The sequence below is a fragment of the Doryrhamphus excisus genome, chromosome 9 (genome assembly GCF_030265055.1).
Source record: "Doryrhamphus excisus isolate RoL2022-K1 chromosome 9, RoL_Dexc_1.0, whole genome shotgun sequence".
Lineage (NCBI taxonomy): Eukaryota > Metazoa > Chordata > Actinopteri > Syngnathiformes > Syngnathidae > Doryrhamphus > Doryrhamphus excisus.
Window position 1 is genome coordinate 16,155,548 of NC_080474.1, and position 17,721 is coordinate 16,173,268.

General features: G+C 40.4%; 1 protein-coding gene across 4 annotated transcripts in view; it reads right to left on the reverse strand.

Moving 5' to 3' along the window:
* The window catches only part of LOC131135392 (phospholipid-transporting ATPase IH-like), a 34,518-nt gene extending 23,367 nt beyond the window's left edge, over positions 1-11,151 (reverse strand). For 3 of the 4 annotated variants that reach the window (XM_058081161.1, XM_058081163.1, XM_058081162.1), the window contains exons 1-3: positions 10,692-11,114; positions 1,301-1,423; positions 1,096-1,185 (exon numbers count right to left, since the gene is read on the reverse strand). In XM_058081161.1, coding sequence (XP_057937144.1) covers positions 1,096-1,185; positions 1,301-1,423; positions 10,692-10,730 — 252 coding nt within the window. In that variant the 5' untranslated portion in view covers positions 10,731-11,114. Of the gene's footprint in view, positions 1-1,095; positions 1,186-1,300; positions 1,424-10,691 lie in introns of all 4 variants that reach the window. The other variant, XM_058081159.1, reaches the window with a different exon arrangement.
* Between the last annotated feature and the right edge of the window lie 6,570 nt (positions 11,152-17,721).

Here is a 17,721-nt window from a genome sequence, read left to right on the forward strand (position 1 = left end):
ATTGCACTAATTGCGTGAGCATGACTGCTGTTTTTTTATGTGAATTTAGCAGTTAGTTTTTGGCCTGCTTATTTGACTACATTTGTACAAACTATACAATGACTATTTAATATATCAGTGCAAATATTACGGCTAGTTTGATAAATAGTTTTACCAAAAATAATGTTGCGGGCTGTGTATAGTTATAGTGGACAACTTATATATTTAATGAAAAAAAGTAATGGTAATGGTTTTATTTCATTTGAACATGCATCAGATTACAATTGAATGCATCACATAATCAGTTCACAGTTCCACATGTCCAAAAGGAGTAGGAAGAAGCAAAGTTTATTAAATCCTACCCCTCCATCTGGTACTTTTACAATCAGTAACTGTTACATTTGTTCACTTCCTGCTTTCCTAATATAGTTTAAGTTTTTTTTTATTTTTTTTTAAATTTTTTTTATTTTTTATTTTTTGTCACGTACCGAAGTACAAGGTGATATGACCATCCAATGACATAATGAGTACCATAGTAAGTGTCAATATAGTGATATATATAGCACATCATGACTGGTTCAAGACTGGTCCTTTAACCAAAACACCAAAAGTCCTTTGACATTGGATCTGCCTTAAAGCTGTTTTCAATGTATGTTTTTTTACTTATTGAGAATCAATAGATTAAACCACACTGCACCCATTATTTCACATATAATATCAGACACAATTTACGATATTTACGATATTATGTCTTGCTGTTTGACAACATTTGTTGATTTAAGGGCTATTGTGCAGTGAATAGATAATATATTACTGTCAATAAAATGCCTCAGTAGTAAATCCATCTGCAGCCTTCTGGACGGTTATAGCGGACAATGTTAGCTATCCATGCACAAAATCCATCCAATTCTACTTTATAGTGAGGGCGGAATAGTATGTAATAAAAATAAAGAATAACCGTGTCAGCGACCAGAAATAAAAAAGGACAATCTCCAATATGCCTAAGCATCGTGCTCAATGAATCCTGCCCACAGCGTTTAACATTCCACATGCTAGTGATAGAAGAAAAGCAAACATAGGACTTTGCCTCTTAGAAGAAGTTTCATAAAACCTCACCTGGACCAGAAATATGATCAAAAAGTAGAAGTTGGCAATTCTTCGGAACTGTTCAAACAAATTCTTGGGAATGAAGTTCCAGAAGGTATACTGTGAGACAAAGATGATATATTATATTAAAAAGGACTCGGGGTGAGCTTAAATGGTGAACAAAATAAGAGCAATGAAGAGTGGTGGCTCTCAGTAATGGGGAGGGGCTTCTGACCTTTGATGAGACGATGCGGTTGTCGGGGTAACGCTGGGGGATGTAGGCCTCAGCTCCCGGAGGGGGTTCTTTATGGCCGATGTACACCGTCCGACTGTCAACCCAGTTCTCCTCCCCCGCGCACTGACGGAGAGAGAACCAGATATAAATAGTAACAAAAGGTAAGGAGAGAAATCCACGCCACAATATAGCCTTCAAGTTGCATTGTATTCACCGGATGAAAACATCTCGCCAATTAAGCCAAGGTGTCCTTAATTAAGCCATGGGTGGCCAGTTTTCGACAAGGCTCATAACACTTTGGCATAACACTCATAACACTTTGAAAAAAAATCCTTTGGCAAAGCGACCTTACCTGACACAGCTCAAATGTGGATTGTTGATCATTAAATAGAAAAGTTCTAGAACAAGCACTTTGCTGTTTTAAATGCCCCTCGGAACGTTTGGCAGAGATGCACCTCGTTATATTCAGCCTATGGCATCAGCACTAGCTATGCATCTTTTTGGTATTTTTTTTTTATTTTTTTGATGTAATTATTTACAAATGAAAATAATAAAAACAATCTCCATCACTTTCACTTCCTGTTGCACCTACTATGTAAATGCTTCAACAGTGAAGCGCTTAAAGGCACAGAACTGAAGTTATCCAGAGTGATCAACAGGCGCTGGGTGGTGTGATAAAAATAGACAAGCAGCCAACAGTGTCAGCTGGCTTGGGACCCTATCAAAACATTGGCAGTGGGCGGAGGGGGGGCTACATGACCCAGAAAGACAAGGAAAAGAGAGAAAACAAGGTTGTCGAGCAAACTGGTACCAACCAATCATGCTGGTTTTTTGCTGCTTTGTAATGCCACCACAGAAGGGCACCGTGTATGATAGCCACACAACAGGAAACGCAACATTGGACAAACGTCCCAGTCCGGTCTACAGAGGACACACACACTCACATTTAACTCTCCCTCTGTATTATGTCACTGTTTTGTGAAAGTTTTGTGAAGTTGTTCCTTACTCTGTGTGTATTCATTCATTCATTTTCTACTGCTTTTTCCTCACGAGGGTCATGGGGGTGCTGGAGCCTATCCCAGCTGTCTTCGGGCGAGAGGCGGGGTACACCCTGGACTGGTCGCCAGCCAATCACAGGGCACATATAGACAAACAACCATTCACACTCATATTCATACCTATGGACAATTTGGAGTCACCAATTATCATATCAACAAATAAGTTATTCTGAATGATTAATTTGTGCATTAAGAGTGTTTCATCTCATTTCATTTACATTGGCGGTCCAAATAATCCACTTATGGCCCCAGAGGTGAAATCCTAAAATTAGGTTTTATTCTTGTATGGGGCTGCACGACGGAGGAGTGGTTTCCTCCCACATTCCAAAAACATGCTAGGTTAATTGGTGACTCCAAATTGTCCATAGGTATGAATGTGAGTGTGAATGGTTGTTTGTCTATATGTGCCCTGTGATTGGCTGGTGACCAGTCCAGGGTGTACCCCGCCTCTCGCCTGAAGACAGCTGGGATAGGCTCCAGCACCCCCTCGATCCTCGTGAGGATAAGTGGTAGAAAATGAATGAATGTTGGTTGTATGTATTTTTGTATTTCATATACTATTATATAAGAAGGGGGTAGCAGTTGGAATATCATGGAATGATTCCACTGACACTTTATATTCAACAAGCAGGATCAAAACAATCAAACTGCTGTCATGTTACCACCTATACACATCATAAAGGTGCTAAGAGTGTGACAGTTTGACCCTGGAACTGATTATTTCTATTATTTACAATGGGACAAAGTGATCAGCTTTCTGAAAATAATTGTGGGCCCACACTGTAACATTAAAAGTACATGTACTTAAATCCACATTTCCATTGTTCCAACATTTTTTCCCACCATATTTACATCCCTAAAGCCCCGTGGAGGAAGAGATCAGCTTTATCTGATCATTAATCCTCACTGATCCTTATCAACCTCTGGTCCACTATTCCATCCTCCCTCTCTGTACCTAGCTCTCCATCACACAAAGTGGCCAGGCCAGTCAGCAGTCAGACACAGAGCACTTTGTCGTTATTAACAACACAACAATGGCAGCCAGACTGGTTTCACTGCAGCAAATGGCTTTTATATTTGTAGCCACAAAGGTAATCGGCCAAAGTCACACAATAAGAGACCAAACTCGGTCTCAGCTAAGCGTTATGAACGACCCTCGAACCGTGCCGGTGCCATGGTGCGGCTCCCTGCAGAGATGCAATAAAAAGTTACAGACCATTAAGTGGTCTGATTAAATGGTCGTGTCTGATCCCTCCTCTTCCACGGCGCCACCACACGGTGCCCATGTCAAGCTGGCATCCCTCATTAAGTCGCAGGACTCGGCTCTTCTTTTCTAATGGACTCCTGAATCCTTTGCCCACACAGGTGGACTCACACTGAATCCATTGCGGCGCTGTTGACGCCGCCAGAAGCATTCCGCAAGATTGAAATCCCCGTTGTAGGCTCACACTAGCTCCGTGCGGTACACCTCCAACGGATGTACAGTCAAATGGACAGAACCTGTTCGGGGTCTGGAACACTGGAGCACTCTCTGGTTAAGCTGTGGGGTAGAGTGTGGAGTTCAGAACAAATGCAGGCAAGATAACTAATGAACAAAAAAGGCTATTAAAATATAGACTAATAATATATATACTTATAGTATAGGAGTCTGGAACCTTTTTGGCTAAAAACCGCATATTTTAAAATGTATTAATGTGAGACCCATATAATATATATTTTTAACATTAATAATTTTTCAGCCATAATAAGTCTCTGAATTCATAGCTTTTATTAAGTTGTTATACTGAAATTCATCAATAATAAATAAAATACTTCTTACCATTAATGTGACTATTGGTGCTGCATGATTTTGCAAAGTACTCTGTATCTTTCTTTTTACAATCTTCAACAAAAGTGTTTGTGCTGCAGAATTAGATACTTGACTATTTGATTAAAGGGTTGAAGTTTATGTCTTGACCTCTCAATGACCTGGGTAGCAAATCTGGGTATTATCCAGTAATAATGGAGTTTTGGCATAAAGACAGCTGGCATTGGCTGTGGCCACCAGCATTCTTCTTCTCTCTCTTTCGGCTTTTCCCTTCAGGGGTCACCACAGCAAATCAATCTCCTCCATCCAACCCTCTCTTCTGCATCTGACTCTCTCACACCAACTGCAGCATCCTTACCAACCAATATATTCACTATCTCTCCTCTGAACATGTCCCAACCATCTCAGTCTGGCCTCTCTGACTTTATCTCCAAGTCCTCTAACATGTAATATCCCTCAGATGTACTTCTTCCTGATCCTATCCATCCTGGTCACTCCCAATGAGAACCTCAACATCCTCATCGCTGCGACCTCCAGTTCTGCTTCCTGTCTTTTCCTCAGTGGCACCGTCTCTAGACTAAACAACATGGCTGGTCCCACCACAGTTTTGTATACCTTTCCTTTCATTTTAGCTGAAACTCTTCTATCACACGTCGCGCCTGACACTTTTCTCCACCCGTTCCATCCTGCCTGCACACGCTTCTTCACCTCCTTTTCACAATCTCCATTGTTCTGAACTGTTGACCCCAGGTACTTAAACTTCTCCACCTTCTGTATCTCTTCTGTATGTGTCCAACAGCATTGACGAAGAAAATGGATGCCTGGATTAAAATGCATAAAACAGATGTACATGTCTAATATAATCTGTAACACTGTGATTGCTGTAATGTTTTACTTTAAAATGTCAGCAAAAAACAATTTATATAAAATATATTGTGTTAAGAAATGTCTGATAGCCCGATGCCCCATTTGGCTCTCGAGCCATAGGTTCCCTACCCTTGTTATAGGAGATGGGGCTTAAAGATCTCCAGAAATCAGAGCCTTAACAGGTTTGAAAGCAAAGCTGCACTGCTGCTACTGTCTTGCCAAACAAAAGGTGCTACTTCACCGAGAAACCTAGAAATGAGGTTGTGAGGAAGCTAAAATTAGCTCTGAAATAAATCAATAAATGACATGCAATCATCTATTATAGATGCTGCACATACTGTAGATAAAAGGAGAAAGTGTAGGAAAGAAAAAACATCCTACTTCCTCGAAATGCATTTAATCATCATGGCAACACGTTTCAAAGCTAAACGGTGTTTGAATTAAGGTTGTCAAAGGATAAAACAGTTTAATCAGATTAATCTAGCAGTATCTATAGCAGCATATTATAATACAAATACATTTTTTAAAGATATGCAGCGCATCGTTAATGCATCATAAGATGAAATATTGCAATATCACCATTCTAGTACTGTACTTATGATATAACAGGCCAATTAAAGCACACTAAGATATCCTCCTCCACTATATCATACTCCAAACATCCTGCAGCATCATCACAGGATTAAAATGTAAAAAAAAAAAAAAAAAAGGATTACATTTAAAAAAAAAAAAAAAAACTGACGTTTGTATTCTGTTGCTTGTGCTTCGTCCCCTGCTTGACTCCAACTGTTATGTAACGCTTCAATTCAACTACTTCACTTCTTCCCTTCCCAAGTTTTTTTTTCTTTTTGGGAGCACTACCGCAGTCTGCACCGGCAGACGCCATTTGATCAAAGGGGGACATGGTTTATGCCCTAAAGTGATGATGCAAAGATAATAACGTCATGATGCTATGAAATTATCGCTTGGTGGTGTAAGAACAAAAGGATTAAAGTCCTTTGAAAATAATTTATATTTTACTGCATTGAACCGAACGTCAAATGCCATTTTTGGAGGGAAAGTCCGTAGAGAGGTGGGAAGTCTCCATTCTATGGAGGAGTTTATTTCCCAGTCGTTGGGAATGAGTTCCATCAATATTTTGTCACATTCCCATTTGTTTGCATCACAATAAAAAAAGGACGCAATGCCACTCTTGTTTCACAAAGTACCTTCCTGTCTTGCAATGTGGGAAATGCAGTGTTTAGGTGCATCTTTTAGACTCACTAACCACAAGTTTCATAACGTTAATAACATTATAGAACCCAAGAAAGAAGGCATAGCAAAAGTGCGAAGGTAACATCTGTATGTAAAGGTTCCTAGTTAACACAGGTTGCAGGGGGGACGTTTTTTTCTAGAGACAGTGCCACTGAGGAAAAGACAGGAAGCAGAACTGGAAGTAGCAGAGATGAGGATGCTCAGGTTCTCATTGGGAGTGACCAGGATGGATAGGATCAGGAAGGAGTACATCAGAGGGACATTACATGTTAGAGGCCTTGGAGATAAAGTCAAGGAGATGGTTGGGACATGTCCAGAGGAGAGATAGTGAATATATTGGTAGAAGGATGCTATGTTTAGAGCTGCCAGGTAGGAGGCGTAGTGGAAGACCAAAGAGGAGGTTCATGAATGTAGTAGAAGAGGATATGAGGGTAGTTGGTGTCAGAAGACAGAGTTGGATGGAGGAGATTGATTTGCTGTGGAGATCCCTGAAGGAGAAAGAAGAAGAAGAAGCGGGGGGACGGTTTAAGGCGACATACACATACACATACATATACACATATATATATATATATATATATATATATATATATATATATATATATATATATATATATATATATATATATATATATATATATATATATATATATATATATATATATATGCCAGGCCAGTGTGTGTAATGATGATTATATTTGCTGTTTACAATAAGTTAAAGTGAACAAGAATACAGCTCCAACAGCCCACTCTTTAAAGTTAATTTTGACACAAACTAGAGTGTAACAGTGCCTGTGTGGCTCTACCATCCCAGACCCCCCTCCCTCCCTAATTGCCATGTTCTTCACTAAAGGTAAACTCTGTGTATATATTATGTGTATATACACACACGTTTCTAATCCAAGATCATGACCCTCATGCAGTCCTCACATGCAGCGGCGCCCCTTACCGAGACATCACGCCACCACTATTATTACCACATGACAAAAGGGCATGCAGCAGGAGTGAGCAGGGACAAATATAACACGTGCGCCACTAAAGCATTCACAGGAGGTCATTTTCCTGATAAATCTCATTAGAGTTAACATCGCCTTTCATTTGGGTCTTGGCGGAGCAGAGACGCAACACACACACTTCCTGCTCTGAAATCAATTGAAAATAAAGGATCTGTTGTATTTCTAGCTGGGGGGAAAAAGTCAAAGAAAAAGCGATAAATAAATAAAAAGTCACTGATGATTAACTGATGAATACTGACTGTGATGTTTGCATTAGATGCCCAATTAAAAAACCGAGCATAGCGACATGTTAGCCAGCATACAGGAAGCACAAGACGGCGCCTTCAACCTGCGTGCTATAATGCCGCACAGCCTCGTTAAAGGAGCGGCTGCTGGAAATAATGCAGGCTTATTGGGACATTTGTGGGCCAAATAAACATATATCATCTCCCTCCCCCACGTCCCTCTTCAAGTCAATATCTGGATAATTGAATTAATGATTCATATGCTGTCGACTCTGTAATGTTGCAGCTGAGATGAAAAAGGCGGGGTGACAGATGAGGTGAGAGGGTTCCATGACCCAATCCGCCATCCAGTCCCCCCCCTGACTCTCACTCTGTGCTTTGCTTGTGTGGTTCTGACATCCCTTTATTATGAGTGTCTGTCAAGCTCCCAATACGGCACACCTGTACAAAATGTAATAAACAAGTGCACTCACACAGCCATAAATACAAAGACACAGTAGTTATCTACCAGAAGCACCTGAGACACTTTTAAGGTCAGGTTAAAAGGTCGGAGGTCACGCGTTGACACTATAGAGAAGACTAACAAGCACAAGGACCCATCAGAGTCAGACACCATGTAACCAGCTGCTCACTGCACCCTCTTTATAGTATATAGATTTCCAACAAGGGGTACGTTGCGGTGTACCCCTAGTAGCATGCGAGGAAATTGCAAGGGGTACATGGAAATATTTAATTTCCAAGCTGATTAATATCACATGTGCCCCGCCCTGCTTTTTCTCATGTTTTGACTGCTGTGTATTGACGAATGAATGTTGTATTTTGGTGGATCTTTTGCTCTGTTTGCTTGCTTTTGTTCAACTCCAAGTGTCTTTGAGTATTTTGAAAAGCGCCATACAAATAAAATGTATTATTATCATATTCGTATAATATAATATTCATAGTCATTTCATACTACCTGTGGCATAGCTGCACCAACATCAGAACCAACATTCTACTTTTGTAGAAGTGAGGGGGTACTCATGGTATGACATAATACGTACTCTCTCAAACTTTGCATCTTTTATTTCTTTATTATTTACCCTGAATTTGAAATAATAATTGAAAACCGTCCTTTATACATATGCATTATCAGTGCGCACACACACACACAGATCATTTGATGTTGCAAACATGAAAAGACATATGCAAATAATCCACACTCAAAAAATAGTAATTAGTATGATCAGATTTTGAGGAAATGTCACATTAGCATTGATAAATAGAAAAGTCTGCAGCCTACATACCTTGTATACTGGTTCCCTACACAGGTAGTGCAAGAATTACTACGGTATTCTATCATCAGGCAGCTGTGATTGCCTTTTCAGGCTGAGACAAAATGTGCTTGGCAGGTATATATATATATATATACTTTTTTTTTGGGGGGGGGGGGGTGCATAAAAAAAATACCGGTGGTTGTTCGTTTCAATGAAGTGGTTGGTAATCCACCAACTTTTCATCATCCTCTCAACATCCGATCAAAAGCTATATCCACCCAAACACATCACTATCTGCAAGATGTGTAAAGTGGAAGAGTTTGTACCTGTGAAAGGGCGGATTGCACATTTCCCAGCATGCTTTGTAGTTAAAATAATCACTTTCGACATGGGTGTCACAAGATCTTGCGAGATCTGTGCAATCTGAGAAACTATGCAATCCAATCTACCTGGAGTTGTCAGCGTCAGCGAGTGACCTGTGGCTGTTTTTTTTCCCATCGGAATTGAACAGCTGCGGGGCTAATGTCCAAGCAGAAGCTTTAGTAATTATACATTGGATATCAAAGCTACTTTGATCTGTGGACATTTAAAATGGTCTTTCACTTCTATAGCGCTTTTCCACCTCCAAGGCACTCAAAGCACTTTGACACTGTTAGCGCCTTTACCCATTGATGACACAGCATCAGGAGCAACTGGAGAATTCAACGCGCAACCTTCAGGTTGGGAGACAACCACGCTACCCTTGCCATGCCACACATTTATGGGCCAACTCAGTGCTATTTTCCGAAGCTATTGTACAAGCTATTGTACCCTTAAAATGTAGCATAAACAGAGGAACCTCTGAAACTTCCACTTTTCCATGCCAAATAACAAAAATAGTCTGTTCCAGGGTCAAACTGATGCCATCATTCCTGCTATTAGCAAGAATACTCCTATGTTGCAGTTTGAGTTTCGAGCTTGCAGATGTCCACCTGATGTTTAAACTTGTCTTAGCTAAGATAGAAGTGTAATAAGAAGCCAACCAATGCTACTCGGCCCACTGCTACAATAGTAAAACACAATTATACAAAAAGGGCCAACAATTCAAATCTGTTCTGCAGAAATGGAGGTTGATCAAGACTTGGCAGTTGGTGCAACTAATTCCTACAGGTGTTCCAAATTCTGGAGTACTTACTGTACTTACTACCTCCTCTGTCTGCATAAAATCAGTGTTCGGAACACAATGTGGTACTATACCATTCATTTCTATGCAGCTTATCCTCACCATGGTTGTGGGGGGTATGCTGGAGCCTATTCCAGTTGACTTCGGGCGAGAGACGGGGTACACCTTGGATTGGTCACCATACTATACCAGTGGTCCTCAATTATGTTCTGTTTTCACGGGCCCCTTAAATTTAAATACTACAGAAACTGATATTGATTCATATACTATCTATCTGTCCATACTATCTATACTACTATATATCTATACTAGTTGTACTTTACAAACTGAACCTGAAGCTGATAATGCAACAAAATGTAGCGCATATAACGTACTATAAACATCATTTTAAGAGAACAGCATTTAACTTTAAGTGTTTAAGTATTGTATTTCATGAAACAGTGTACCTAATTAAGTGTCCATGTGGTTTGTTGTGCATGCATGCTGTGGTTCCCACTAAGCAACTAAAAGTGGGCCAGCCAAGTTTCAATTTCAATTGCACACATTCAGCAGCCATAGTTGCATGTGTGTGTGTGTGTGTGTGTGTTGCTACTGGCACATTCTCCATAGAGCCAAGTCAATAGAGGGAAACATTTGAAAGCACCCTGCAGCCAATTAAACACACACAAACACCATTTAACAGTATAATGCTTTGATTTACTGTTGCGTGGGGGTGGGAGGTTATGTATGTGCGCGATGGGGGTCGCTTACATATCTGCTGATGATGTTCCGGAGCCGGCTGAGATCCATCCCTCCGCACCAAAGCGACTAAAACCGCTCAGCTGTCTTCTCGGACGCTACCTTCCATGGATCTCCTCGCTCGGGTCCATCATCATCATCATCCACCACCGCCGCCGCCGTGTCCGTGACGTTCCTCAGCGGGCTGTTGTGATTTTCATGGCATCCCACACACAATCTGCTGCTCACCCCCCACTCACACTCTTCTGCTACCTCTTGTATCGCCCACGCTGCTGCAAGCTACATGTCGGGACAAATATGGCCTCCTCCGTGATGATCCTCTTTTGAACTAGCACGGTCCAGCGTGGAGGTCTACAGTGCCTGGTGGTGGTGCTGCTGGTGCTGGTGGTCGCGCCACTTCTGCAGCCGTGGCCCACTCGATGGAGTCCACGCTCACTAACACGCGCGCACATACACACACACACACAAACACAGTCGTCAGATGACAGGGACGCGCATGCGTAAGGGGAGGGTCTCCTGCCTCCTGCGCGCGCACACCAACACTGGCGAAAATCGTAATAATACTAAAAGTTACATAAAAACAGATACACACGTTTGTTATTTTTCTAATAGATATGAATATAAAAATGATAATACAAAAAGTGAAAAGTGAAATTCACTTGAATTATAGTATAGCATAATATACTGTAGCATACTGTATGTACTTCATATTAGGCAGAGTAAAAACTCAATAAAAACTTACACACAAATAAACACGCAGAGCTGTTATTTTAGTTACATATATGAACACACGTAAATTAAAGTATGAATGTTTTTTATATATATAATAAATTATTTAATATATACAAAATATGCCATTGTTATTTTTGTATTAATTTGTATTTATTTAATTTGTATTTATTTTCTCGTTGATCAAAAAAATATATACACTTCACACAAAAAAAACTCCCGCCTCCAAACACAGGCAAAAATGGAGGCAAAATTTTAAATAGTAAAAAATTAAATATAAAAATACAAACAAAAATACAAATAAACCTGACCAAAAGGAAAAGATTGCGGGTACAAATTTTTTTTTCTCCATTGGCTGGAGATAAGGTGCTTAGAGATAAGGTGACAAGCACTGTCATCTGTAAGAAACTCATTAAGAGAAGCCAGATGAGGTGGCTTAGACATTTGTTCAGGATGCCTCAGGACGCCTCCCTGGAGAGGTGTTCAGGGCACATCCGACTGGGAGAAGGCCTTGGGGAAGAACCCGGACACGTTGGAGAGACTACGTCTCTCAACTGGCCTGGGAACACCTTGGGATGTGCCGACAAGAACTGGATGTGGTGGGACGGGGGAAAGGGAAATCTGGGCCAGCTTCCCCTGCAACCCAACCTGGGATATGTAGTACACGATGGATGGGTTGTACTTCAGCTCTGCTGCCCGTCATTGATTTTGTAGTTTTTTGTTAACTAACAGTTACACAAGTCTCAAAATAGGCCTTCATTAGATGTTGCAAGTGCCAACACTCTGATAAAGAAGGTGAAAAATTCAAGAAATAATTTGTTGCAAAACTGTCATCACCATTTGGTCTTGAATGAAGGTAAAATTGACCTTAATTGATAATCTAGCAGTTTAATTTGTCATTTATGTATTTACATGTATTTACCATCAAAACACTAAAAGGCCAAAACAACACTGGTAAAATTATGCTAAGTAAGAATACAAATGAATGCAATAGACATATCATATAGTATACAGTAAGGAGTCTCTGAGCTATATTTTACTATAAAACATGATTTAAAAAAATGTATTTGTTTATTTCTTGATTCAGTATTTCTTTATATGTGTAATCCTGCCTGTCAAAACTACAAGGTATTTTTTTAACAAAGTTATAGTTGTATAGTTGTAAAGTATAGTTGTACACTGTGACAACTATATGCTAGATTTTCAAGTAAATTGAATACATACACTCACTGAACACATCATCAGGTACATCTATTATTAGCTCTTGTTAGTTTTAGTTATTGTGATAATATTTTTGTGTAAGACTGTACTGCATTATATGTTTTTCATCTTTCGTGAAACTAATAAAGTTTTTAACTGAGAAACAATGGCAATAATATTGATATCTTTCCAGATATATTGTCATTATATTTTGCAGGGATGCTTAATGTTACACATACATAGAGTACATGGTAAAAATACACCACAGTACTTCACGTGTGATGTAACAGTGCAGCAGCAGCAGTAGCTTGTAGCAAGCTCATTGTGTTGTGGCTATTGTTCTTTTGCTTCCACGGCACGCTGTCACGCATCATGGTCACATGTCAAGTTTAATTAGTAGACCATTACGAGAGGAAGGACTTTCAAAAAAATCACATCAGGTCCATTTAAAAACAATCATGTGGATATGTTTGCAGACATGTACAGTGAGTCTATGTTGTGTAACTCAGCAAGTGTAATGCAGCAATCCTGAGTCATGTGACATTGTTGGACCCGCTGCCCCTCAATGCACAGAACCTTCTAAAATTAGCCCCACCTCCATCTTCCTGAGTGAGTCAGGTGGCCGGCTGTGATGTCTGCACCAGTCATTTCATTTGCTGGCTTAAAATGTCTTTCAATTAGCACAGACATGATCAATAATGCATAGGGAGCATGCAGCATACGGGACTTGCTAATGCTTGAATGCATGATGCTGTAGTTTACCTTCAATGCAGGCACCCCCCCCCCCAGGGCACTCTATAGTGTCTAATGATGAGTCTTCCTCCTGCATGCACAGATGGGGATGTTATAATCAAGTGCTTTATGTCAGTATCATCTTTTGTAATCATCCATCCATTTTCATGAGCTCTTATTGGCTAACCTTTTAAAATATCATTAGTATTGTCACTTTTTTTGTAGTTGTATTAAAATCTTTACTCTATGTACTCTACTGCAAACAGTACCATGTATCTTGGGGGTAAGACAACTGTTACAACTATTACTTTTGTTCCTATTTGCCATAGATTTAATTCATAGATTTAATTATAACATATATTTAATTCTCATACATCATGGAACATAAACAAAAAATTGAGAAAAATATGATAAGATATGAATTAAATATAAGTATTGTAAGGAGTTACTTTTCACTCTCATGTATTACGCTTTTAATTGATTACTTGATGACTTTTTTTTTGTCCTGTCCAGCCATTGGGGCAGATAATTTTATTGATCTAAATGCCCGTACATGCTAAACAGATTTGAAGTGTAAGCTACACCTTCCCTGTTTTATAGATTATTATTTGACTTTATTTGATGTTTTTGGCATGTGGGAGGAAACCGGAGTACCCGGAGAAAACCCACGCATGCACGGGGAGAACATGCAAACTCCACACAGAGATGGCCGAGGGTGGATTCGAACTCAGGTCTCCGAGCTGTGCGGCCTGCGCCAGTAAGCAAACAGTAATGTTAATTATAGTTAAACATTGCCATCTAGTGGCCGCAGTGCCAAAACACACTTAGCAAACAGTAGTTCCCCCACAGATGTGCCATAATGAGCCTGGTAGTGGAGTGGCTTCAGGTAATTTGGCAGTTAATTAATTGCTTTGATTATGTGTAATTGGAGAAGCGTTAATGCGTGCCGTGTGACAGGGGAAATAAATTAGCCGTATCCTATTTTCTCTGATGATTATTCATGAATTAAAAAGAAAAAAAAAAGACTGCGTCAACTGTGTTAACAGCTACATTAGGCTGATTTGCTCACAGGCAAGGTGAAAAAACTTGTGGTTTCATGCAGCCATGCATGACCTGGTGTCAAAGGTCACCGAGCGTGGCAGTGAGAGGGGAAACGTGGGTGAGTGCTCACTACGCCACATGCATGCCAACTCGCTTAGAGATTTAAAATTAAAAAAAAAAAGGTGTCTCTGTTGGATGTGCGTCACATGCCTCCACCTCTCCGTGTTGCCCGGTCCCGAGTGCCAGGAGAGCAGCTTAAAAACCTGCGTCTGGAGATGGGAGCCGTCGAGATCCCAGGGAGCGCATGCTTGGCACCGTGAAATAGGATTTGGGTAGGACCGAAGCAATGAAGCGAGAGGGAAAGGGGAGCAACTGCCAAGTCCTCTCTGCAGATTTACTGCACGCCGTCACCCCCACCTACCCCCCTCCCCCCCACCAGCTCCCTCATCCTCATCCTCTTCCATCACACATGCAGAGAAGAAGAAGAAGAGGTGTTCTAGAGCGACAATGCTGTCACAGAGCTGACCCGAACACGTGTAACCAACTCTAACAACCTTCCTAATCCTGCAAGCACTTTACCAGGTGCTCACTACTTACTGTGTGTGTGTGTGTGTTAAGTCAATGCTTTGCTTTTTCTTTGGCTTCTTTGCAACCTTAACTAAGGAATGCTTACGAGAAGAACACACACACACACACACTAACGTGCCATATGTACAGGTATTGTCTCTTGTTCTCAAAGTTACACTAGACTGTTGATTGTTTTTTGTTAGTGGTTAGCTTATTTTTACACTTGTATAATAATAATAAAAAAAATACAAACTTTCAAACTTTTCAAAAAATTCCCACAAATGCTGTAATGTCATTTTTTCTGTGACAATGTGCTCCAAAGAAAGACATTCATAAGTTTTAAATTATACAGAAAAAAAGCTCCCAGATTGGCACTGAACTGCCCACTATGGACAAACACTGACTGAATGCATCAAACTCTCTCATGGTTTCAAGTGGAAAATAGATTATTAAAGAATCTTGTAGTTTTTTTTTATAGTATTTGTACTAGTAGGAGGCCTAAAATCTTTATGAAAGACACAGTCTGGTTCTTTTTTCTTGATATGAGCTGTTTACATGTATGCTGTAGCTATATGTTGTACTGTACTGTTTTATACTGTAGGTATTGTTGATTTGCATATATATAATATGTTTTATTTAGGTGTCTTTTATACGTATATAAATATGTATATTTTGTATTTGTGTGTGGTGGATCCCAAGTAGTTGCTACTGTGGTCTCAACTCACACAGATCCGTTTAAAACAGTTCAGCAATTTTCCCATTGAAAATGAATGGGGAATTTATTTGGGGTGTAGGCATTTATATGTTTTATCAAATGATATTACATCATACAGAAACCACTGTCCTCATTGCCGCCACCTGTAGACTAATTAGACAATGGTAAAGGAGGAAAATAAAAAGCTAGATCTGATGTTCGTTTCTTTGTTGCTATGTGAAATCAATGCGTTCAGGAAGGAAGTCCTGGTAATGCTTAAAATGACAGAAATATGGCAAAATACTGTAAGTATTACATGAATTATCATGAATGTCCATGTTAAATGGTCACAGCTTGTATATAGCAGGCTTTGTAGGCTGAATAAGTGTGTCCCATTACCTATTTTTTCCCTCTTTTTAGCTGTTTTTATATCTTTAGAACACATATTTTGTGTGTCTCACATAAGGATTGTGGATGATAAAAAAGTGTAGTTTTCCTTTAACATTCTGCCTTTTTCCCCCTGTAAGAGCTAACAGCTTTTCGGTACAGCTTCAGCTCAGCTTCCAAACTATTACATTCAATACATTTCAGCATATTTCCACAGCATTTCAGTCTAGCTTCAGCTCTTTGGTTTCCAAACTAGATTCATTCTACATTTCAGCTTATTTCCACAGCATTTCAGTCCAGCTTCAGCTCTTCAGCTTTCAGGTGGTCTCAAATTGGCTGTCTGAGAGACCATTTTTGTGCCCCCCCCCCCATCACCAAAATTTAGTGTAAGCTTGGCCCACCATGGGCAGATGGTATTGAGGCACTTTAGCTTGTTAAACAAAAGCGGCTCTTTAAATGATCAGAGGTATAACGAGACAGCTAATCTTAGTTAAGAATGATAAAAACAATGCTAGCCTGTCCAGTTAATAAATATTTAATGATGGTGTCCCTGGTTTAACCCTGGCACAGATGAATTCCGTTTACATTGCCGCTTATGATGAATATTTAAAAATCCGAACAAACTGAATGTAGAACAGAGCCTACAGTCATTGCAGATTTTCGGGGTTCCATTGTGTGTGCGTATGTGCGGGGGTGTGTGTGTGTGTGTGCGTGCTTGAGCATGGCCAGGAATAGAAAGAGAGCGGAAATAAAGAGGCGGGGCTACTCGTAAGGCTGTCAAAGGAGGTGATTGATTTTACGCCCCTTGTTATCGAGGCCGGCAGCCATGAGGACCCCCCCCCCCAATACCCACCTCCTTCTCGTCATCTGGAGTTCTCCTCCTCATCTCACACATGCACTTCCACCCACACACACACACACACACACACAAACGGCAGTAGTTGGCGAGCAAAAGAGGCCTATCAAATACCATCTCACAGGTCATAAGAAATATCTACTAGAGAATACAGCTGGCGCCCCCCCCCCAAGTGAACGCACCTCCTCTCGCCAGCAGCTAAGAACAAGAAAGAAAGGCAACAATCTTGACTATAATGGAGGCTGTGAGGTGATTCATAATTCATAATGAGATGAATCATAGATTGTTTTAAAGCCAGCATTAAACTTGTCGAATGGTGGCCTAAGTGAAGTTTCCAGTCAAAAGTCGACGCTGCAGTGGGACTATGTCACATATTCCAACACTAATTAAGCCAGACCTTTCCATCGCTCCCCCAACTCTCAGGTCTCCCCTGTTCCGGCTCTCCATCGACCGCCGATTTCTTCCCTCTCCTCAATTTTCTTCAATAGACTGCCGCAATTTAGCCATTACTCATATTATTGCTAGTGAAGCCTTGGCACCGTTCCTCGATGGGTAATTGAAAGCTGCAGGTGTGAGAGGGCACATTAGCATACTACACCCAGCTCACACGCCGCCGCCGCCGCCATTACGGCCTGGGCGTGAAAAATACATCTATCACACTAATGTCAAAGAGATGGATGTGTGCCGCCGCGGTTTACTCGGCTTGAGACATGTTGTTAAAAACATGCGATATGTCCTGCAGCATGAAAGTGCACTTTGGAACGAGAGAAAAAAAGGTCAAAAATTGTTATTAATTACATGAAATTACTGTAAATCTCAGGCTTTACATTAGATTT